Source organism: Netta rufina (genome assembly GCF_964035555.1).
Source record: "Netta rufina genome assembly, chromosome: 1".
NCBI lineage: Eukaryota > Metazoa > Chordata > Aves > Anseriformes > Anatidae > Netta > Netta rufina.
The window spans coordinates 191,067,950-191,091,147 of NC_140123.1; the positions used below are offsets into that span (position 1 = coordinate 191,067,950).

The 23,198-nt window shown below is 45.5% G+C and overlaps 1 protein-coding gene across 1 annotated transcript in view; it reads right to left on the bottom strand.

Annotated features, from left to right (window-relative positions):
• Window positions 1–22,578: 22,578 nt before the first annotated feature.
• The window catches only part of CPNE8 (copine 8), a gene marked incomplete at its 5' end in the record, with an annotated part of 102,895 nt that continues 102,275 nt past the window's right edge, over window positions 22,579–23,198 (bottom strand). Inside the window, one exon of the mRNA XM_084306146.1 lies at window positions 22,579–23,102. Coding sequence (XP_084162272.1) covers window positions 22,914–23,102 — 189 coding nt within the window. The 3' untranslated portion in view covers window positions 22,579–22,913. The remainder of the gene's footprint in view (window positions 23,103–23,198) is intronic.

Sequence of the window (23,198 nt, forward strand, 5' to 3'; positions counted from 1 at the left end):
CTATTACCAAAGTGTTAAAAAACAAACAAATAAATAAATAAATGGGTAAGTTAAAGTAACATATGAGCGAAACAAAGCTCACAAGGAAAAGTTGTAGAGGCAGCCATATACTGAAAGGAGATTTACTGAAGGAATATTGCAAACTTCTGCCTCCTGTATTAAATAATTATCCCCTATTAAGGTCTTCAACACAACATATTTTCTTGCTTAAATTTGTGACTTCACTCAATTTCAATTGATTAAACACAACTAAATCATCTTTAAAGATGGCCTGGAAGGGAAAGAAACCATACCACTGCTGCTTCATTATCAAGTCAGCATCTTTTTTTTTTAATGTCACCCACAAGGGTACAATGCTTCCTGCTGTTTTTGTTATTTTTAGTCCTTCATTGTCCTTTGGAGATTTTGTAATTGATTTTCACAAGGCGTGTGTGTACTCTTAAGGCGTGTGCACGTATAATCAGATCATGCAAGTCATATTTTACTGCAAGACTGGAGAGTGAATGAGTTGCTAATATGAAAAGAAAATGGTATTTGAACAATTGGGAGTGGCAGAAGTCTTGGGTTAAACTATTTAAAAGTGGTTGACTTTGTTTTCCATGCCTCTTGCCTCCAGCTTCCCACAGTGCCTGGGACCAGCAGTGCGTGCAGGCAGGGATAGAGCCTGCTGGGCAGCACTAGGAGGGGGTCCAGCACTGCAGGCACAGGCAGCATCCTGATTTTTCCTGGGCCCTTCTCCCTGCAGCACAGCCTGCGTCCCCATGCACCCCTGGGGAAGCTTTGAGCCTCCTCCATCCTGCATTATCAGGCTGGTGAGTTTTAAGAGTGGCTGCATTTGCACTAAAAGTTGGGATGAAAGCGAAGGGTGCCGGCTGCCTCCACAGGGATGAAAGTCCCCGAGGTGTCAGCGGGCCACCAGTCTGCATGCGCAAATACCCACATCTGAGCTGGACTTCCTTCAGAGTCAGCAGAGAGAAGCAGGCACAGCTTGTGTGAACATTCATTTCATCCTAACAAAGTCGCCTAAAATAGTCCAGCTAAGTTGCACCCTGCAAGAGCCCATCTCTCGCTTTTCACTAGAAAGGAGTGCGGGGTGATGGGATCATCTATAGATATTTGTACTGCAGACATCTAATATTAAGGCAGATGAATCCTTTGATTCCTCTGCAGCTGGCTTCAGTTCCAACACCTGCCTCTATGTGTACTTTTTTCCCTGTCTTCAGAAGTATTGTATGACTTACAAGATAAGCTTCCTCAGGAAAAGAACAAACAAAATTGATCAAAAATAAACCATACCCTCTTGATATAGCAAATAGACTCAGATGAAATGAGAGGAGATGAAAACCTGTCAATATTTAGAGGCCTTGTAAATGGATAATTTTGGCATAGTTGTGCTAATTTGCAGCCTGTCTCCTGCCACAGAGTCCAGAAGTGGCCCCTTGCTCCTGTTATTAGCAGTCATTGATTTCTCCTATGCTTCAGACATGCAAATGGCTTCGCGATCAAAGAAATCGATCTTTGGAGGGGTGCGGGGTCTGCAAAACTTGTCGATTGCCCTGAAAATTGAGGCTGCTTAAGCAGGAGCAGAAGCAGGCTTCACCTCCTCTGGGAGTTGGAGCCTAATGAACACTCAGAATGGTATTAATGATCTTTTAAAAGTGTTCATGCTCTGAACATCCCAGCGAAAGACTTCTCTTTAAAGAGGCAGTGTCTCAGTACAGCGGATTATCCTGCTCGCACAAGCTCTGCCCTATACTTTTGTTGCCTTCCACTGTTTGCTGGCTTTCAGATTTGTCCAGAAGGACATTAGGTAAGGGCAGGACCTGTGGTTCTCTAGCAGCTGTGGGGTTTTTCTCCCTGGATGTGGGGCTGCTGGTGAGAATAGTGGGACATGATGGGATGGGAAGCTGAGGGAGAGAACAAAGTACACGGTATGTGATCCAAGCTCTTTAGAAAATGGCTTAGCAGTCATCACTCAGAGGAAGTGGTCTGTGCTCCTTGACCCATGACAACTGGAAAGAAATTTTCAAGGCCTTGGGATCACAGAAGAGAGAATCAAAATAGATTCCATCAGTAATTAAAGACAGACTTGAGAGATGAAGGAAAAGCCGCCCTGTCCACGGCTGACCGCAAGCACGAAAATTGTCTTCACAGTTGACTTGTGGCACGGAGGTAGGACTGGAATAGATCATTTAGTGCCGTACTCGGAGCCTGACAGGATCCAGGACCAAATCTTGCAGCCTGCAGAAGAAAATCCAAGATTAAAGGAGCCCCATGCGCAGTGCCATTGGCAGCCCGTGGGGCTTGATGGCTCATTGGGGACATCCTGCAGCAGGGAGGGGACTGGCAGGGGCCACCCTGCTGGGACAGTGGGGCTCCTGGTTGCAGACAAAGTCTTGATAGCACATTGGGAACAGAGAGCTGTGAAGATTTATTATCTAGCCAGCAAGGCCTATTTTCTTTCATCAGTTTTAATTTACACAGGGGTTGCATTGCGCTCCTTCACTGTATCACCCTGCTCTTTGGGGAAAAGACTCAGAGAAGCACCTGATTTATCTTCCCTCTAGCATTTACTGGTTTGTGCCTACCATTGTGTCTCCCTTCTTTGTCTTAGCTAAAGCCTAACAGCTCCAGCCTTCTCGGTCCCTTCACTTGGCAGTCCCAAGGTGTTGCTAATGAGAACAAATTGTATTTGGGCAAAGCTTTGAGATCCAGGGGGAGGACTGAGGTGCAATAATCTAGAAGGCAGGTACTATCCATTTATACAATGGCATTAAAATGGGGCTGCAGTGACTGGAAGATAATCCCTGGTAACTTTAAGGTAGCAGGAAAATAAAGACTTTCAGCAGGGTAATTCATAAGTAAAATGGATGGGTTGGGACAATGGAATATATTCTGCATACACTGAAGATCAGGTGTCCCTCTCCAGAGGCATGAAATACTTTATCTCTTGGCCCTTAAATTGATTAAAGGTTGGTCTGCAAGGCCAGATGCTAATGGATGTGCCTTCCTGCTTGCTCTGTGTGTGGCCAAACTTGGGCAGTGTTGGCCCAGGAGCCCCCCACCTGCTCAGCATAGGTGTTTGCCAGCATCCCCAGAGAGCTCACCTGGTGTTTGATGTGCTCCTGCTGAAGAAGGTGGAGACACACAGAGAAATGTGCCAGCCGTGGTGCTAGCTGGAGAGGACACAGCCCGAGCCTGGTGCCCTTCTCTGCCCACAGTTTGAAAGAAACTACATGGAGCAGACCTGGACTTTAACTAACACTCAGTTATTCCTGACAGGTCAGACAAACCTCTGCTGGGAACGGCTGCAGCAAAGGCACAGGGTCACAGCCCTGGTGGCCTCCTGAGGCTGTTTCTAGCCCAGGTTTTTCACAGCTTCAGGGAAATGATGTGTTCCCAAACTCTCTTCCATGCCCTTGAGGAAATGTTTGCTTGGCAGTGTCTCTGGCAGGGAAGGTGCTTTGCAGGAGAAGACACATGAGCCTGTACCAGGTCCGTCAGATGGGCATTTCGCATGTCCTCCACCAAAGGGCTCCTCCTCAAACCAAAGGAGCTGATCTGTGGGAGCCTGGAGAGCCTGCATTAACATCTCTTACAGTGGCTCCTGGCAGATGATACCAGGGGTGGAAGGAAGACAAGAAAATGCACCATGCTCCAGCTGAGGTGTTGGTGGGGAGGGCTCGTGCTGCTGCACGGCAGCAAAAGCATCCTCCAAACAGCAAAATGGAGCAAAGCATCTGCTCAGTGGTGAAAAATAAATAACTTCCAAGTCCTTCCCAGCATTCAGTGAGATTAAAACCTGTGTGGTGGTACCTGGGCCGGCCCACGAGGCTCAGCAAATGAGCCAAGAACCGGCTGTCACCAGAAATATACGGTGGTGGCCGAGCCCAGCGCAGCCAAGTGAGGTGTCGCACTTGAAACCTTTTCACTCCTGGCTGACTCCTTGCTCTCCAGACAGATCTATGAGCTCTCGCCACTCCAGTAATTCACTGGAAATGGAACATGGTTTATTACCAGCTGTCTGTTGTCTATTATGATATTTATAACAGAGGGAAAGGCCTATTCTTCTCTGACAGTAAATCCACGCTGTGGAATAGAAGAAAAAGGCTTGTTTTGACTTGTAATCTGAGTAAACCTGACAGGGAGGGAACAGAAAGGCGAAAGAACAAAAGGCCATTTTTATAACATTAAAAAAAAAAAAAAAAAAAAAAGTAAAAAAAGAAACAACAAAGCCAAAGCAAGACAGTTGAAATGTTTCAAGGGTTACTGCTAGAGCAGTTCCCTTTCTTCTCATTTTTTTTTTCCCAAAGTCACTTTCTAAATAAATAATGCAACTAACACCTCTGCAACCTTCTCGCAAGCGCTCGGATACTTGTTTGCAAGTATTCAGGATTTAGAAGAACAGAGAAGCAATGCCTCTGAAATTCAGTCTCAAAAGCATTACAAATAATCCTGCTCACTCTGGTGGTGTAGGATTGCCCACAAAACCCAATGAAGAAGGCAGCAAGGTGCATCTGGACCCAATGCATCTGCTGTGTCCCATCTCCATTGTCTGGGTGGACAAGGACTTATATTTTTCAACCTTTTTGCACCCCAGGTTTGCTGACTTGATGTATTTTTCATCCCAGTTGAAACTCCAAAGTGTACACAGTACCACGTGTGAATTTTGCCATATATACTGGAAAAAGCAATAACAAATTTCTAACTGTGGGATTCACTAGATGAAATATACGGTGTTAGTATGGTTACAGAAGCAGAGAAGACAGGCAGTGGATTTGCATCTGGTCTCTGTGTCCAGCCAGCTGATCCCACCACAGTGCTCGGATTGCCCACTGCCTACGTCCTGTGACAGGGAGCAAAAGAAACCAAGAGCTGGCTGAGGTCCGTGCTGTACAGGCATGATGTACAGACACCGAGACACCCTGCAGCACGGAGATCACTCAGCTTGCCCAGCTGCATACAAACAGGCATTGATCAGCCCTGCATTTTGCCCTGAACAAGTGCAGCTGGAGCTTGCTTTGGGAAATCATGTCCTTATCTCAGAGCCACCTCCAGCCCAGCCCTCATTCATGTCGTGGTGGTGCCAGGCGTGCCTTCAGCAGGTCCAGATCCCTGCTGAAAAGCTGGCTAGGGGAGGGAGATAACTGCAGTGGCACGAATGTATGCCTTTAGGGGTCCTTGTTTTTGGCTGATAAACACGGAACAATCTCCACTATCAACCCCCTGCTTCCTTAGCCACTGCCAGGCAAGCAGATTTTCTCAAGAGCACGGAAGAAGCATGGAAGAAGATCTTTCCCCAGTCTGGAAGAGGCCGATGCTGCTGCTATGGCATGTGCAGGTGATGTGGTAGGGTGGTCTTGGACCCCACGGCTCCATCCTAAACCTGCCTCCCCTCCTGGGGGGGCAAAACACCAGGGGTGGTGTGGCACAGATGGGACCTTGGCTGCTAGGGCTGTAACACAGCCAGCACAGGAGAGAAACCTGTGTGAGCAGGCATGGTCCCCATACAGATATCCATCTCCACGGGCAAAAACTATTCTGGGGATGAGGAGTATGCTGGAGCTATGAAATATCCCAGTCATTTTTCCAATGGGAATCCCAGGGCCACCCTCATTGGGAACACATCATAATTCTGAGGGATATACCCTCTCTCTTCAGGGGAGATCCTCCCTCCTTTAGGCGAAACACTCGGGGTTTGGGCCGGCCTGGAGGAGGAACCTTGATGTAGAGGGTTGTGGTCAGGGGGCACTGGTGCAGAGCAGAGCTCCAGTCGTGTCTGCACCACCTGCACTGCTCTGTGCTGCCAGCCCACTTCCACACACAGCCTGAGAGCCTCTGAGGCCATCCAGGCTATCTCCTCTGGTTGAAATACTTTCAACCCACCTAAGCAGCCCTAAAAAGAGAGATCTAACCTCAGAACAAGGATGTTCTTACTGCGGATGAACAGATAAAGGTGAGAGAGGAGGGAAGAGGCAGCAGAGCTGCGAGCTGACATAGGTCATGGCCGGCAGGTGAAGCACGAGAGGGACGTGTACAAGAAGTGAAGGGAACATGAATGGTGAAAGGCACTCAAAAGACATTTAGTTTCTTTTAACAACTTTTTTAGCAGCACTGGAAGTTGTATGGACAAGGCAGACTGTTTCATGCAGAGACGTCTCTCATGAAGTGGGTTTTGTGTGCCGGGGAGAGGTGGGCCACGAAGGCACAGAGCCAGGTGGGAATGGCAGCAGCTCTTACACCACTGCTTCTCCCGAGTGAAGAGGAATTTCAAGACACAAGGGAACTGGATGTTACACGCTGCATCTCTGTGCCTTTGATGTAGGCATAACCACTTGTTAACAGAAAGGCTCTGAAGTATTTAAGCGCAAGAGAGAGGAGACAGTGACAAGTCCAAGTTTAAGAGCAGATGCTTCTCAGCCTCCATGGGCAGAAGAAGATCAAACAGAGCAGATTAAATAGATTACACTAATTAAGAGACATAATATCCAGAGGGGAACAAGACAGTGTTTTCTTTGGGGGACGTTAGCTGTTGCCCAGGTGACAAATAAAGTTTTCCCAACTGATCTGTTCTGGCTAATGTCCTTGAAGACATGCTGTAGAAGAAATTAAGGAAAAATCGTTGGCTTGGGTTTATATCTGCTCAGTTATCCCACACCCTCTAAGGCTTTTCCTGTTTAAGCACAGTCATTAAAAGAACAAAAATATACACTTAGTAATTGAAAAGAAAACTAATGCTGTTATCCCAGCCCCTGGAAGCATGGGATGCTGCTTTGCATCCAGCTAGATGTGAGCTGAGCCTTGTCTCCACCTGGGCACGTGTCTGTGGATGCTGAAGGCTTTGATCTGCACCCCTCTGGCTGGGGCACTGGGGTGGCTGCTCTTGGATCCATCACTGTCCTGTGTGATTCATGGCAGTGCTGTCACGGGCTGGGATCCATCCCCTCCATCCCCCGCCGCTCGGTGCTGCAGTTACTGCCGTCCGCATCGGGATGGCGGCTGAGGGAGCCTGGAGCATCTGTCACAGCCTGTGCGTCTTAAAAACAGAACAGCAGGACCCAAAGGCTGGGCAGGGATGGGAACCAGAGCTGGGAAATGAAACAGCACTGCCAGGAACAGGGCAAAGGCCTTGTCGGTGCACCCGAGTCCATTTAGCACTTCTGGGTGAATGGAAATGCCTCAGGTGGATCGATACAACAGAGAACTTTGGTTTGTAGGGTTTAACACATCTCTCCAGTGAGCTGGAAACCCCACAGCACGCAACACAAGCTCACACTACACTGAGGGGGAAATTAGTGATGAAGAAAATCCCTCACCCCACCAAGGGCTTGCGTGGTGCAGAGCTCACAGCGCCGGAGGCCTGTCCTCAGCCCCAGCCACCTGCACCCAGCTCCCTCACCCTTGCATCAGATGCTGTTTGTGGAAAAGATGAGTTTTCCCCTTCCGTCTCTGTTTTTCCTTGTGCATTCTTCCCCACCAGTGATAGTTTTTTGGCTACTTAGTAGATAAGTCTTTCTTTTATACACTATTTTTTTTCTTTGTCCTGTTTGTTCAGCATCCAAATGTTTCATCAGTGATAGTGCTTAAGGGTAGTCTGTATTTATATTATCTACTTAATCACATGAAAGAAGGATTTTTCTTTTTTCTTTTTTTTTTTTTTTTTTGATTTATTCTTAATTAAGAAAATGCCTAAACTTGTTGCACAAGAGCAGCACAGCCTTTTCCCTCCTAGGCAGGAGCAAGCAATGCTGCCAGGGGAAATGTCTTGCATACAATCTTCCTTTCAGATCTGGTTATAAAAGATAAGTGGCACTGACATGATCAATGTGATAAATGCCAACTGCTGACTTGCTGAACCTTGGACAACTGAAAATGCACTTATTAAAGCAGCTTATCACTGTTTGCTTTTATAGACTAATATATAAACTATATGTCATTAATACACTGAGACTTCTTTGAGACTAGTATTGATTTCAGCAAAACATTAATTACTATGTCAAAAGAGAGAAAATAGGAAAGATATGGTTAAATTGGTATTAAAATCTCCTTGAAGAGCTCCTTGTTCTTCCCAAGCCATCTGCTTCTCAGCTGGGCTGTCTCCTGCCCTTGCAGCAGGAGCATGTCCCTGGCCGGACACCACGAGAAGGATCCAATTTTACAGCGGCTTTCCCACCACTGCTTTTAGGTCAGCAACAATTCATCAGTTTTCTCACTTTAATATTCTCCTCACAGCTCTCCGTGGCATTGTTATCCCTTTGGGGAGCTGGCACTGTGCTCTATTTCTTTCCCTGTCACTTCGCAGAATTAGGCACTAATGCCTTTGCAGGCTCCCCTGAGGGAACCCCCTTAAGCTGCTCTTGTGGTGCTGTGTTGGTTCCTCTACACAGAAGCACCCACCCCACATCCCTGTGACCCTTGTCCCCCTCTGACCAGGCACCTGCCCAAACTCTGAAATCATTGGAGATGCTCAAAAGCCACCTGGACATATCACAGAATCACAGAACTGTAGGGTTGGAAGGGACCTCCAGAGATCATTGGGTCCAACCCCCCACCAAAGCAGGTTCCCTAGAGCAGGTTGCCCAGGTAGGCATCCAGATGGGCCTTGAATATCTCCAGAGAAGGAGACCCCACAACCTCCTCGGGCAGCCTGTCCCCGTGCTCCGTCACCCTCACCGTGAAGAAGTTCTTTCGCATGTTGGTGCGGAACTTCCTGGGCTCCATTTTGTGGCCATTGCCCCTTGTCCTGTCCCCACAAACCACTGAAAGGAGGTTGACCTCAACCCTTCTGTGGTACTGTGAGAGGGGATTTTCATGAGCGTCACAGAGATCCAGTGTTTCTGTTGAACTTAATCCCTAGTGACTCCCTTGGAGAGGCTCCTTGGAGGCCAGAGCCCTGTGTGAAATTGCTCCTGGGTCCTCCAGCGACAGCCAGACATTGGTGGAGGCTCCAGGCAGAGCCCCCTGTCACAGGGACTGAATGCTGCTGCTGCTGCTGCTTCCAAAATGCCCTGGGGCTCCTTGCTGGGCTGCACAGCTCTGAGGCCCCGTCGCTTGCTGTGTGCTACCTCCAGCCTTTCTCCCTACTCTTTTCTTCCCGGATCCCAAGTTCATGTCTGTGAGAGCCTGGCAGAGCTTTAGGCAGCCCCCGAAGCCTGTCTGCTTTTCTGCTGTGCTCTGAAGAAACATAACTCAGCATTTCCCATCCAGATGTGAGACACCCAGCAGAAAATTATGTCAGTTCCAGACCAGGCCCCCCCCCCCTTTTTTTTTTCCCTCATAGAAATGTCTCAATGCCATGGTAATGAGCAAGTGGGGCAGGAGTATCTGTGGTGCCGATGCTGCTGTGGCTGCTGGAGGTGTGTGGAGCTGCCTGTGTCTCCCTGAGCTGGCCAGCAGAGATGCCAAGCTGCCACCTGCCTCAAGAAAGCTCTGCTGTCTGTGGGGGGAGCGAATCTGCTGTTCCAAGGGCCTGCTGTGCTAGGACAGCAGCCTTGGCGTCTGACAAATCTGGAGTGTTTCACATCAAAGGACGAAAAGGTTTCCTGGAATTAAGCGGTCCTTTCAGATCTCTGCGGACTGCAGACCTATTAGCCAGAACCAGATGGCTATAAGTGCTTCACCCAATTAGGGCCGCGGGAAGGGGCCTACACCTGACTGAGGACTTGCCTGGCTGCACGTCCCACCAGCAAAGCCAGGGGCAGCAGGCTAGAAACACCACAGGACATGGCTTTCTCAGATCGTAGCATCTGCTGGTTCCCCTTTTTGGCCAGGGGAGGCAAGTGGGGGCTGGCTCAGGGCAGGGCAGGGTGGAGGTCCTGGCCATGAAGCACCGGTGGTAGACAACTCTTGGTGTCACTCCATGGTGTGACCCCATTCCTGCACCCTCTGCTCGGAGGGTCCACCACAAAACCTTTAACATCAGGCTTTGAGATGCAGCTGTGTGGGGTGGCACTCGTGACCCAGCTGTCATACTGGGTGTCACTCAGGGACGAGCTGATGTTCCTGAGGAGCGTGAATCACCCGTGTATTTTTGGCTCCTTATTCACCTCCTTATTCCTTCCCGCTCCCGGGGGCTTACGTGGCTCAGGGCAGAGGCAGCTTTGGCCAAGTGTCATGAGCCTAAAGGGCTTGTCAGTGGTGTCCAGGCATGGAGCAGCCCCCCAAGGATAAAAGACAGAAGAAAAGTTTTTTTTCCAGACATGCCTGTATCATCTTTTCGCACAGACCTTTGCTACAAAGCCAGCCGGGCCCACCCATTTCCTCCTTTTAATAAATGAATCTGAAAGGAGTGATTCCGGAGCAAAGGGAAAATGAGCAGTGAGGAGGTGAAGGGAAAATTTTATGTTGGGATGCTGCTGCCCTCGGAGCTGCTGAAACCCCGCTCTGCCGAGGCCTGTGTCCTCAGACAGCCTGTCCTGATGCTGGGGGAGCATCAGGTGCGAGCCCACCAGCGGGCTCACCACCACCCTTTGGCATGGCATGATGCATTACTGCATCGCCTCCTGGTTGCTCCCACCTAGCAGGGAAAATAGTGGCTTCCTTGTGGGACAGGTGACTTTTCAAAGACCATCAAGGTTCTGAATCTGCCCTCATTTTATTCCCAGAGGCAGAAAGCTGAGGCTGGCAGGGCCCTCTGGTGCCAGCTGCTCCAACCCCTGCCCAAGCAGGGACACCCAGAGCAGGCTGTCCAGGACCACGTCCAGGCGGCTTCTGAAGATCCCCAAGGAGGAGACCCCACAGCCTCTGTGGGCAGCCTGAAATTCAGGTTCTGCATGGGTTTAACTGAAGTTTTGTCTGCAATTATGCAGGTGTGAAGCAGAAACAGATTAACACCTGACTCACTCAGTACTCCAGCTCATCTCTCATGCTCTTTTGCTCTGGTGCAAGCTGCTGGCTCCTGGGAGGCAGCGCCTGGGGCCAGGGGTGTTGGAGGCCACTCCTATGAGGAGCTTTAGCCCCCAAAGCTTGGAGGTCACCACCTGCCCCTCCAGGGCTGTCTGCAGCCACTGCTGGGGCAAGACCTGTCCCTGTCGCCTGGCTGGGGGCTCTCTGCAGCATCCATGCACCCTTTGAGTCAGCCACTCTGGCCCTGCTGGGTGGAAATAGTGGAAATAATGGAGAAAAAACATGTTTTCCTCAAAATAGTGCTTCCCTTTTGTGGCTCTGGACAGCTGTGCTACTCAAGCTCCTGCTGGGTCTGACTTTAGGTACAACTGGCTGCTTTGGGTAAGGAAGGCCATTACATCTCAAAACATGTTGTCCATAAGACAGACAGAATTTTTACATAACGGCTCAGTCACTATAAAGCAAACAAACTAACAAAACCCACCAACCAAGCAAACCACGCACACAACAAGAGAGAAGGAGCTATTGAACCAACCCCCAGTACAAGCTGCAATGGCTTTGGTCCCCTCATTTCTCCAAGGTCTCTTCCTCCTGGGGTTTCACCAAGGGCAGGGGCAATCCCATGTCTCCACCTTGAAATACCCAGTTCATGCAGTGCAGTGCTGCCTTTGGCCCTGGAAGTTTCACCTGCACAGGCACCCGCTTTCGTATTTCGTAGGTAGGTTTACCTGCAGCCCTCATGGCAAAATGAAGAAAGTGCCTTCTGTGCTGCCCTGAGCAGTGTGTTCTCATCTAGATGTTTTGCAAATACGCTATTGCTGCGGGAGCAGTGCCCAAGGACAACTCTTTGCCTCTTTGCATTTACCTCCTGAATCTACATTCAGTTTGCATTCAGCTGGTGTCACCTTCCCCCTAACCCCCACGTGTTTGAAGCTTCCTCACAAAATACCCATGTACGCTGCACTTCAGTAGCATTTTCCTCTGCCTTCCATTACTCTGGCAGTAATTTCCGTTTCTGCAGACAATGTGAAACCAAAGAGCTGTTGGCAATGATATCCTAAACTCAGACCTGCGCCAGCCTGCTCTCCCTGGGTGGCTCCAGGTGTTACTGGGCTCAGTTCAGCAGCAGCCCTCGCTGCCTGCCTTCTGCTCAGGTGCTGTGTGGGCCTTCCCGTTACAGCCTGCACTTGTCACTGCTCCCCAGGGAGGTCCCCAGCAATGCCAGGGCAGATGGTGCCACAGGGTGCCAGCTCTGGTGTCCTGGGTGCTCTGGGAATCATGCTTCCCTTCTTGTTCCATCCTTTCCCTTTACAAACCTGGATGAATACCTAGTTCTCTGGTAATCACAGCCAGTCTCTCTCATTTAGTTCTCACCCTCAATTAAAAAATAAATCATTGAGTGCCATGTTTAGTGGTAGCACGTGTTTGCTTGTAATGGTGGGTAGTTGCCCCTCGCTTCCTAATGCTTTCTTGATCCACTGATGACCTCACTGCTTCAGCATGGCATTCTCCCAATAGGAAATAGTCCTAAACAGTTAGCTGTTACCTCATTTGCTGTGATACTCACACGAATATCCTCAGACCTGAGCACTGTCCTTCCCTTCCCGAAGCTGAGCCACACTGGTGCGTGATGCCCAGGGTGCATTTACTGCGAGAGGAAGGGAGCATCTGCCCACGGAGCACAGCAATACCTTAAATATCCTCTTGTTCCTATTTCAGTCTAACAGGTTTCAAACACAGCACCATTCAGCTTGTTTTGCCGTTGTTAGGAAGAGTTTTTGGAAACCTGATACTTCCTTGGAATGACAAGTAATAGACACATCTATTGATAATGACACAGTGCATGCATCAGCGAGCATTTGAAATCTCCCTGTGCTGTTAAATATCTAGCAGTGCCAGAAAGAACCTCGCTAATGCTGTGGGTGTGCATGAAACGTGTCTCTCTTTTCTCGCTAATTCTTCCAGGGCAGTGGGAAATGTTGCAGTGCAGCTGACAGCCTCTCTCCAGTAATGAAATGCTGCGATTCAGTGGTTTTCCTCACTCACAATGGCATCACCTTCTTCCCATTTGTATTCCTCCAAGAGGCTTATCAAGATGAGAAAAATAACTTCAGAAGCAATTGCAGTCTGTCTGCAATTGACTTGGGTTTTTATTTTTTTTTTTAAGGCTTTATCTGCTGCAACGCCTATTCTCACGCTGAAGGGAATTTAGTGAGGGGTAAATAGCTAATTTCATTAGCAGGTGTAATTTCTCCACACTGTGAATTCTGCTGAGTAAAATGCTAAAAAAAAAATGGAATTTTGTTCTAAGCTTTTTAAAGGGCTGCCAAAGTGACATTTGCACAGGAGATTTGTACAGGTCTAAGTTACAGAAAGGTGACAGCTTTAGAGGAGGCCCAGATAGCAGAAAATGAGGATGACTCAGTTTTAAAGCCAGTGGGGTTTCTTTTGTCAAATATTTGTCACGGTTGCAACAAAAGGATGTCTGCAACTCCAACTGGAGGAGCAAACCATTAGCTCCAAAGAAGGCCAGTGGGGGACGGTATTATTAACAAACCACTCGCACCATAAAATGATTCTCCCTCTACACCAAAAAGGCATTTATCTTTGAAGCTTTGCATGACGAACAAGCAAAGCACAGATTTAAAGGCACCTGATAATGTTAGTCCAATTATGGCTTTATTCCAATATCTCTCAAGTGCTGCTTCAATTCTTTTATCATGAGCCTTAATCCTCTGTTACTGATGAGTGAGTTCGAGATGTGAGGAAAATATCTTGTTACTGAAGAAATAGTGTTTCAGTATCGCCTGGTGTTATGAATCCCGAGGATGTAACTCCATATCCGATGTCCCTCCCTGTAAAGGAATTGTAGGAAATATTTCTGTTGATTTCTTTTTTTTCCCCACCAGCCCACATGCTTAAAATATAATTTCCAGCTCCCGAGCTATTACACATCAGTCACAGTAACGTGTGATGTTCCTTTGTTCAATGACAGGTAACCACAGCTGCCTGAGAGCATCAGTAAAATTGACTCTACCAATTTATCAGTGGGAAACGTGGGATGCTGGCATTACCATCTGAAGCACGCAGAGATTTTGGTGCCCGGTTCATGACCTGGCTTTCCAGCAGCTTTTATAGTAGATGATGAGTAGCCAGCACCATGCTGGAGGCCACACAGGACACAGGTTCTCCTCACTTCAAGCACATTTCTGAGGCTCTCTGCTCTTCTCTGAAAAACAGAAGGTCCCTGGAGCAGGGGAGGGGGCTATGAGGTTTGAGGAGGGGAGCTTTAGAGGGTCCCTTGCTGCCTCCTGTTCTTCCATCCCCTCTGGAGACGCCCTTGCTAGAGGAGCATGTCTGGCCGAGGGCTGAAGGAGAAGGCCGCAGAGCACCATGATGGCCACGCTCCTCACACACCTCAAGGCCCCTCGAGGCAATGAGGTCTGTGGAGATGAGAAGTAGGAATCAACTCATTTGACCAAGTACTCTGATTCCTTTTTTCTCTGACACAGGCCAAAGAGGTCGGTTGTCCCCCTCCATGTCTGCCTGCCACCTGGAACAGCGGGGAATTCAGTTCCCAGATGTTGCAGGCAGCAACGTGCTGTCACCTCTGTCATACACACATTAAGTTTCTCCCTCAATCAAGCTACAGGGACTGCTGTTGCAGCATCTAGTTGCAGTCCTGCTTAGAAACCTGGGATCTGCACACAGAGACTTCCATCTCGCTGTGCTTTGGCACCAGCTCACATGGCACATCCACCCTTCCCCTGATGTTCACCGTCATCGAAGCAAAGAGCTTTGCTCCCGGCCTTTGGTCACACACACAGAGACCTGTCTGTCAGAGGGGAATATCCTCTTCACCGGCCCACCTGAATCAATCTCTTCTAAAATGGGTGACTGGGTACACATACAAGCATACACATTTTGGGTGACATCTCACCAGAGCCTTCCATCGTTCGCCTGCTGCCTTCCTACCCACCTACCCAAGCTGCCCTCCCCGAGCTGCTCCAAGGTGCCATTTGCCCTTTTCCATGACCATACCACACTGGGTGCTTGAGTACTTTGTGGTAGACGATGCTCTTTCCCTTGCTCTTTTCCAGTTGAAGAGACCAATTTAGTAAAGGAAATCATAATTAGCCGCTGAGTACATGCCTCACTCCAGTCCTCTGCCTCCTCTCCAGCCGTATTGCTCTTTGCTCTCTCTTCATATGGCTGCTGCATCTGCAGGGCTGACAAGCAGGACATCAGGAGGATGTTTAACTACTTCATGTACTATTTCCCTGCTCAGAGGGAGGCCATCCCTAATGGCTGTCCAGCCTGTTCTGAACAATTTCTAAGACACAGATTACCCAGAGTCCCTGAGATATACTAGACAGTGCCCTGCAGTTAGTTAGGAAGTTTTGTCCATCATCCTGTAGAAGCCTTCCTTGCTGCCAAAAATGATAACTTCAGCTGCCATCACTTTGACCTCTGAGGACAGCTCATTACAGCACCTCTTTGCACACAGAGTTAGGATGGACCCCCTGGTCATTTGCATACAAAACATAACCAACCACTTTATTTTTTTTCTCAATAATTAAAAAAACACCTGCTCTTCTTCTCTTCTGGACTCTTTCAAAGTTGTCCATATCTTCCTTAAAGCGTGGTCCAGACCCAGTGCCAGGCTCAGCACTGCTTGGTGGTGAGCAATAATCATCTCCATCTCATGCAGCCACTACTGCTGTTAACATCTTCCAGAGTGATCATTGCTTTTTAGGTATCTCAATTTGATTCATATTCTTTTTGGAGCACAGCTGTAATCTGCAGATTATTAACTCCAGTGTTGCTGCTTATCCAGGTATTTTTCATTTCATTTGTGCTTATTTATTCCTCTCTTGAATGCAGCACTTTCCACTACTTTTTCACAGCAGTTTATCTTACTGATTCCTGACCTTCCCTCTCATTTATCAGAAACATTTTTGAATTCTAATCAAGCCTCCCAGCCTGCAGCCCTGGTGAGCTGACACATTCATTGGTTTTATAAATGTAGCCTTTAATCCCTTGTTAATAGCATTAATGACAATATTTACCAGCAATAGACGTGAGAGACTCCTACAGAACTCCCTTCTTTCTTCCAGGTTTGACAACTTATTGGTATTTTCTATTCCCCCCTGCTCACAGAAAGTAATCAGTCAAGGCTGTGTTCTTGCGTCCATACTTTTGGGGGCTTTTTGCCAGTGGAAGTATTTAATGACATGGTGAGGGGATTATTTACTCCATTATTCTCCACAGAGAAGTTGCCCAGAACTTCTGTGCTCACAGAAGCCAGCCAATTTGCTTCCCAGTGCCTTCCCTTTCTCTGGTGATTGCATCCTGATGGCCCACTCAGTTAAGACACAGCCTTCATTGCTAATCACTTTGCACATGCAGCCAATTGCTCTGATTTCACGAGCAGCCCAAAGAAAACCAAACCACCGATAACAGCCTGTGGCAAGGGGACGCACATGTCCGCCCCGTTAATAGGACAATCATGTTCCTCTCCAGGCTGGTAGGATTTTTGCTCCTCAAGAACAGACCAATACAGATGTGATGAAATTACTCAGTGCGTGGCCACAGCTGGCAGTGGCTGCAGAAGGCTGTCCTGCCGCCCGTGGGAGTCACATTGGTGGCACCACACGTGCAGAGCAGGTATCTCACAGCATTTGTACGCCTTCTGTCCACAGTGTATTTATATGAATGCTCAGTTGGTTTAACGCCTTTGCAAAATAAATTCACCAAATATGAACCCCATTGATGAAATTTATTAGTGTTTAGTGTTTGGCAGTAAGCACGTACTCAGAAACATCTATTCCCTTTGTTTAGAGGGCCAACTTGATATAGCAGTCACCGCCAGCCAGGTGAGGCACGACACCACTCCAACAGCAATGGGCATCAATGCAAAAGGCTGGCTTGGAATAAACATGAAATTATGCCATATTAAAGGAGTGGCAAAGAAACAATCATCTGTCATGTAGTGGTGGAAGAAAAAAAACGTAGTATTGCCATGAAGCATTCTGAAAGAAGTAAGAGCAAACTTCATGTGAGAAATGAGCAGTATCAGGCAACAACCTAATAATCTAAATGGTCATGGCCAGTCCTTCCTGAAAATATTTCTGCCATGCTTACGTCCATCTGCTCTCCCACATCAGTAGGGCAAGTTGTGGTCTCACACTGACCCTTGCTGTGGAAGTTTACTGCGATCAACAACAAAAAATATTACAGCCCAGCTCTGGCAGGGAGGCCAGCCACACTCAAACCTTTCCTGGCCATGTGCCTAGCTCACTCCGACAGCCCTCTCTGACTTCTTCAAACTGATCCACGTCTTATTTGAAGTCTCAAAGCTTGGACCCGGTAGGCTAATTGAGGCCTCAATATTTTGAGAATGGTGAAAGGATTATTTCAGGCAGTCTATACTCAGGATGTCCCACCACATCTCCTGCCCAGTGTCTGTTCTGCCATCCACCATCGCCTGTCATGCAGCCCCTTGCTCAGTCCCCCTCAAGCGAGATGGGGCAGAGAACTGAAAAAAAGTAAAAGTGCAAGAACTGGTGGGTTGAGATAAGGGCATTTTAATAAGAAAGGGAGAAGAAAAATAAAACAAGGATTAAAAACAACAGCACAGTTACTCAACACCAGCCAACCAATGTCCAGATGATCTCTGAGCAACAGCGGCCCCCAGTTTATTGCCCGGAATGACACCACGTGGCATGGCACATCCCTTTGGCCAGTCTGGGCTGGCTGTCCTGGTTCTGTCCCCTCCCAGCTCCCTGCACATCCCCAGCCCCCTCGCTGGCAGGGCAGCACAAGCAGCCAAAAGTCCCTGACTCAGTCTAAGCACTGTCCAGTAACAATGAAAACAGCGGTGTTAATGACATTATCTTCATCCTAAACCCAAAACACAGCACCATACCAGGTATTATGAAGAAAAATAACTCTATCCCAGCCCAAACCAGGATAAAACTCAGACGCTTCTCTGCAGAATTGCTGCATAGCCAGAAAATACTGCAGTTGGGTGCTACTTAAGTACTCTTATCTGAACTCACTGAATTTGCTTCTCTTACAGGTATTTTTTCTAATTCACAAACATATTTTTGAGTTTTAAGCCTGAATTTGAAAGTGTTTGAATCATCTCCAGTTGATATAACCTGCTAATTTAATAAAACCCTTTTACATATCACGTCATCAGTGGCAATGACCAAACAGTACCAAAAGCAAGTCCAGTCCCTAGGGGAGACCAATGAATACATTTTTCCTGTTGGACGATGAAAGCCTGCTAGCATTTTTCTGAACACAGCCTAACCAATTTTGTAGTATTTCATAGCCCTTCAAATGAAGCCATTATCTCCCTCTTTGCCTTTAAAATGTAATTTAAAAGCTTTAATACAATTACATGGCAGCTGTTTCTTTCTTTTATCCTGAAGCTTATTATATTGCTTTTCAGGACAATCATTTCAAAAGTATGCATTTTTAACACGTTTTTATTGGTAGCTGTAAACCTAGGTCTAGATAACTTTTTGGGGGGAAGGATGGAGAGAGGAATTGGCCCCTTAATTCAATGATTATTCCTCTTCTGTGATGAATGAAGGAAAAAGAGACATCTAGCATTTCAGTTTTCTCTAGATTTACTCTTCAGTTGTTCTTTTCATTAAATAATGGGCCCGACTTTCCTCCCCTTTCTAGCCTGGGATTTGCTAGCCTTTATGCACTTACTGAGTGCTTCACTGTCCTGATTTTTTTTATACTTGCCTGTGCTAATCTTTTACATTTATCCATAGCAACATATTCTCCTTTTCTATTCTTTTTGATGTTTCTGTTTGAAGAACTTCTGATACAGTCATAATAGCCTCTTACTATGTTCCATGGTTTCCTGCTGCACTGACATAATTTGTCATTTGTGTCCTTTTATTAGTTCTCAAAGATGATAATCATTTATCATTCGGATTGTTTCAGCTATTTTTTTGAATTATTCTGGAATGAATTTCATCTGACCCTATTTAGCTGAGACTTCCCAGCTTTTCAAAATGTATCTTTCCAGCAAATACCTGTTCTCCTGAATTCTTTATCTCTCTTTCAAATATTTCCCTGGGGACCACCTTTAACAAACCTTTTTGTGTATAGAAGTAAGCTGATTTGAAGTCCATGGAAGTTCTGTTGTGTAGGCTGCCACCTTGCCCTGCAATTACAGAATTCTATTCTTCATAACTAAGATCAAACTAATTTCTCCTTCCAGATTACCAAATGATAACTTGCTAGTCTAAATGAAACCTCAAAGTCATTCTCAAATGATATCCCCCATGAGACAGTGCCCTTCCTAATCTGTAGGACGTTTATACAGTTTGCACCCTGCATGTTTGTACATTTTGTCCCATCATGTTATACTTTCCCTTTCTTAAATGTAAATACTCTCTGTTATTCTTTAGTAATTAGAATAAGAGGACTATTAATTATGAAATGCTATCTGCAACAGTTTGGTAGAATTTGCAACCCAACATGTGCATTACCAAAGCATTACCTTGATCGTGAACTCTGCATAGAGCTGCTTGCACCCTGCTGCCTGGCCAGGACACCTTGTTGCTCCAAGTCCAGCTGGATATGGGAGAACTAGATGCAACTCTCTGGTTGGAGAAGTGATAGTCCAAACCTGGAAATCCTATTGGAAAGTACAGCAGCTAGCATTTCCTGGGAAGGAACAGGAGTTTTATGGCTCATTATTCTTCAGAATAAAGGCAGAAGGAGAAATGACTCCATATGATGCTTTGCAGAAATTAGTTATGACCATTGACTCCCATTGTTATTACTGGTATGAAGGCCTGCATAACAGTATCAAACATGTTACAGAATTAGGATGTTGAACACAGAGACAATGTCACCAGTCTGGAAAAAATTCCTTTTCCTACTAGAATACTTAGTCAAATGATAATAGATTCCCAGAATGGGTTGGGTTGGAAGGGACCTTAAAGACCACCCAGTTCCAACTCCACTGCCATAGGCAGGGACACCTCCCACTAGATCCAGCTGGCCAAGGCCTCACATCTAACCTGGCCTTGAACACCTCCAGGGATGGGGCATTCACAGGTTATCTGGGCAGCCTGTGCCAGGGCCTCACCACCCTCTGAGTGAAGAATTTCCTCCTAACATCTCATCTAAATCTCCTCTCTCTTAGTTTAAAACCATTCTTCCTTGTCCTGTCATTGACTGTCCATGTAAAAAGTTGCTCTCCATCTTTTTCATAAGCCCCCTTTAAGTACTGAAAAGCTGCAGTGAGGTCTCCCTGGAGCTGCCTTTTCTTCAGGCTGAACATCCCCAGCTCTAACCCACTGGGGACCCACTCTAACACATCCACATCCTCCTTGTGCTGGGGGCCCCAGGGCTGAACACAGGGCTCCAGGTGGGGCTTCACCAGGGCAGAGGAGAGGGGGATGACTCCTGTCTGGGGTTGCCCTGACCCAGGTGCAGCACCTTGCACTTGGCCTCGTTGAACCTCATTAGGTTCACATGGGCCCACTTCTCCAGCCTGCCCAGGTTCCTCTGGATGGCATCCCTTCCTTCTGGGTATCAACTGCTCCACTCAGCTTGGTGTCATCTGAAAACCTGCTGAGGGTGCACTCGATTCCACTGTCTATGTCATTGATAAGGATATTAAACAGTACTGGTCCCAGGACAAATCATCCCTCTGATTACATCTTTTTCTTTCCATTAATTATGTTAAATTTACGCTCCAATACCAAACAGAAGGAAAAACAACAGTGTAGAACAGAATAGGTTGGAACTGGTGCTGAACAGAAAGAAAATTGTGATTAATTATTAAATTATTTATTAATTTTTGTTAATTAAATTGATTAAATAATACCAATCTTTAAAATTTCCTCACTTGTTAATTTTGAGACTGATCTTGGCATTAATAACAGGTCCTGATTAAATGAGAGCTAATAAAGTTACTCCTTTTTTTTTTTTTTAATAACTCAATCTGAAATGAATAAATGCTAGATAAAACACCAAATAGATATATAAATACTAGACAAAAGGTGAAGAAATAAAAACTTGGAAGACCCAGAAACTGATTAATGTAAATTGGTAATTTTGGCTTTCGGATAAAAACCTGCTAAAAACATGGACCCATGTGAACTCATACAAATGTCAGCATAAAGATTCATCTAACAGAACGAAGCAACAGAAATATAGTATTAATTCAGCTATTTATAAAGTGCCAACAATGCAAGCGTGAAATATAAAGGCAGGAGATGGAAGGAGAACACCACCACTGTTCAGTAGATTTAAACATTCTTTATGATGCACTTTCATCAAAATTTGTAATTGTCAGGTATCAAATTTCATTCATGCAACACCAATCCACTAAGAAATACATATTTTGGTGAGAAAATTAAAATTCATATTTATGTAAAAACTGTTTTGAAACAAAAATAAAACAATATTTATTTCTACAAAAAAAAAAACCTTTCCCCCTCCCCCCCTTACCAACAGAATAATTATCTGGAAAAAGGAACTTCCCGCATGAGATAGTTAAAGGAATTTAAATATATTTAAAAATGGAAGATTCTGCTTTTATATAGTTATATGCCATTAATATTGAAGATACGCTTTCTGGAAAAAAACTTTTCATGCTTAAAAAACGCACCTTAGTTTCATACTGTACATTACCACATACAGTAGTAAGAAACAGAAGTAGTAAACAGTTTATATGCAAAGAAAAGAAGTTACATTACAAGACAGTTACAATTGTGACACACAAAAAATAAAAATGTTCAGTTTTAACAGTATTTGAAGGCAATTCACAATCATTTCAGGAGTTTTGTGAAATTTAAGGCCATTAGTTCTAAATAAAATATATCTGACACAAACTCACAAAACTGTGTATTTCGTAAAAACTGTACATGCAAAATCATTTCATAATTATATATGAACAGGCATATAATAAAATTTTTGGGTAGTTCAGTACACAAAATTGTGCACAAAGCAACATGGTTGTGCAATTTTTAAACCAGTTAATTAACATTATCATTCATGCATCCTGAATGGAAATGTGATTAAATGACAATATAAACCCAAATATTAAGAGCCAGCATCCCTTTGAATGGGCAATCTAGACAAAAAAGTTGTAATTTTAAATTAAGTTTAAAATGATCCATTATAAAACATCTGCTGTAATCACACCAAAAGACTCTTCTGATGCAAAATTTCCAGTGCTTTAAGGAATGCATGATAAGATTTAATGAGCTCAGTGAGTCAACTGTAATACTCAAAGTTCTGATTTGAGGTAATTTTCTTTAATTACTTATAGCAAGTAACTCTTCTAATTTGCTTCAGTAACTAGTTTAAAAAACTGTAAACTTAGATAAACTTAGAAATTGGAGAATCTCTGAAAAAATACACATACCTCCCCCTTGAAGTTTGGAGTTGGTCCTAAGTCATAGACAATTTATGATATTCACATTTTAGGAGCTTATTCTCAGAGTGTGAGATGAATAGATTACTAAGCACTGATTGAAGCAATTCAGGTATTGGAAAACACGTATACATTTGTCCTTTTCTTAACTTCCATTTGTATTTGTCTGGACAAACATTCAAAGAGATATTGCTTCTCTTGTGGTCTTGTGACAAACTATTGCAAGCTAGAAGACGTGTGAATCAATATTCCAAACTTGTATTTTTAAGAATAGTTATAAAAGTACTGAAATTTAAAAATAGTAACATGTAAACATTGATACAGAGGAATAGCATTCCTATACATTTATGTACACACAGTATTCAGAGAGGACATTTCTTCTGAGTTGAAATCCTGACTTGTGCTTTCCCCTCGAATAAATAGATCAAAAAAGCAGGGTTTCTTGTCCAAAAGAAGAAATTAAAAAAAAAAAAAAGGACTCGGAGAGAACATACACATTTTCATCTTAGCATTTAAAAGCTTTTCAGTTGCTCATGCAACCTTATGGAGAATTTTGGTATGTGAAGAGAATTTTTCTAGCTCCAAAAAGCTACTGCTGCATCCAGAGACTCTCAACTTCTGAAAAATGCTAAGCACTTTGGAGCACTCAAATCTGAGTCTGTAACACATGAATAGGAGGTGTGTAGGGTGGTGGTGCAGGTGATGGCTTTATTCCTCTGACTCTCATGTAGGACAGAAACTGGTCTGGGATCTCAGCTAAAACATCTTTAGCAAGTCTTGCCATGCTTAGCACATGGTTTCCACTTCTGTCAATGTAATCCCGGAATGGCACAAACTACAAAACAAAAGATACATTCACACAGGTCATTATGCAGACACAGAAGACATCTTACAACACAAAGATGAGAAAGTTTGATGTAAGGAGTTAAGG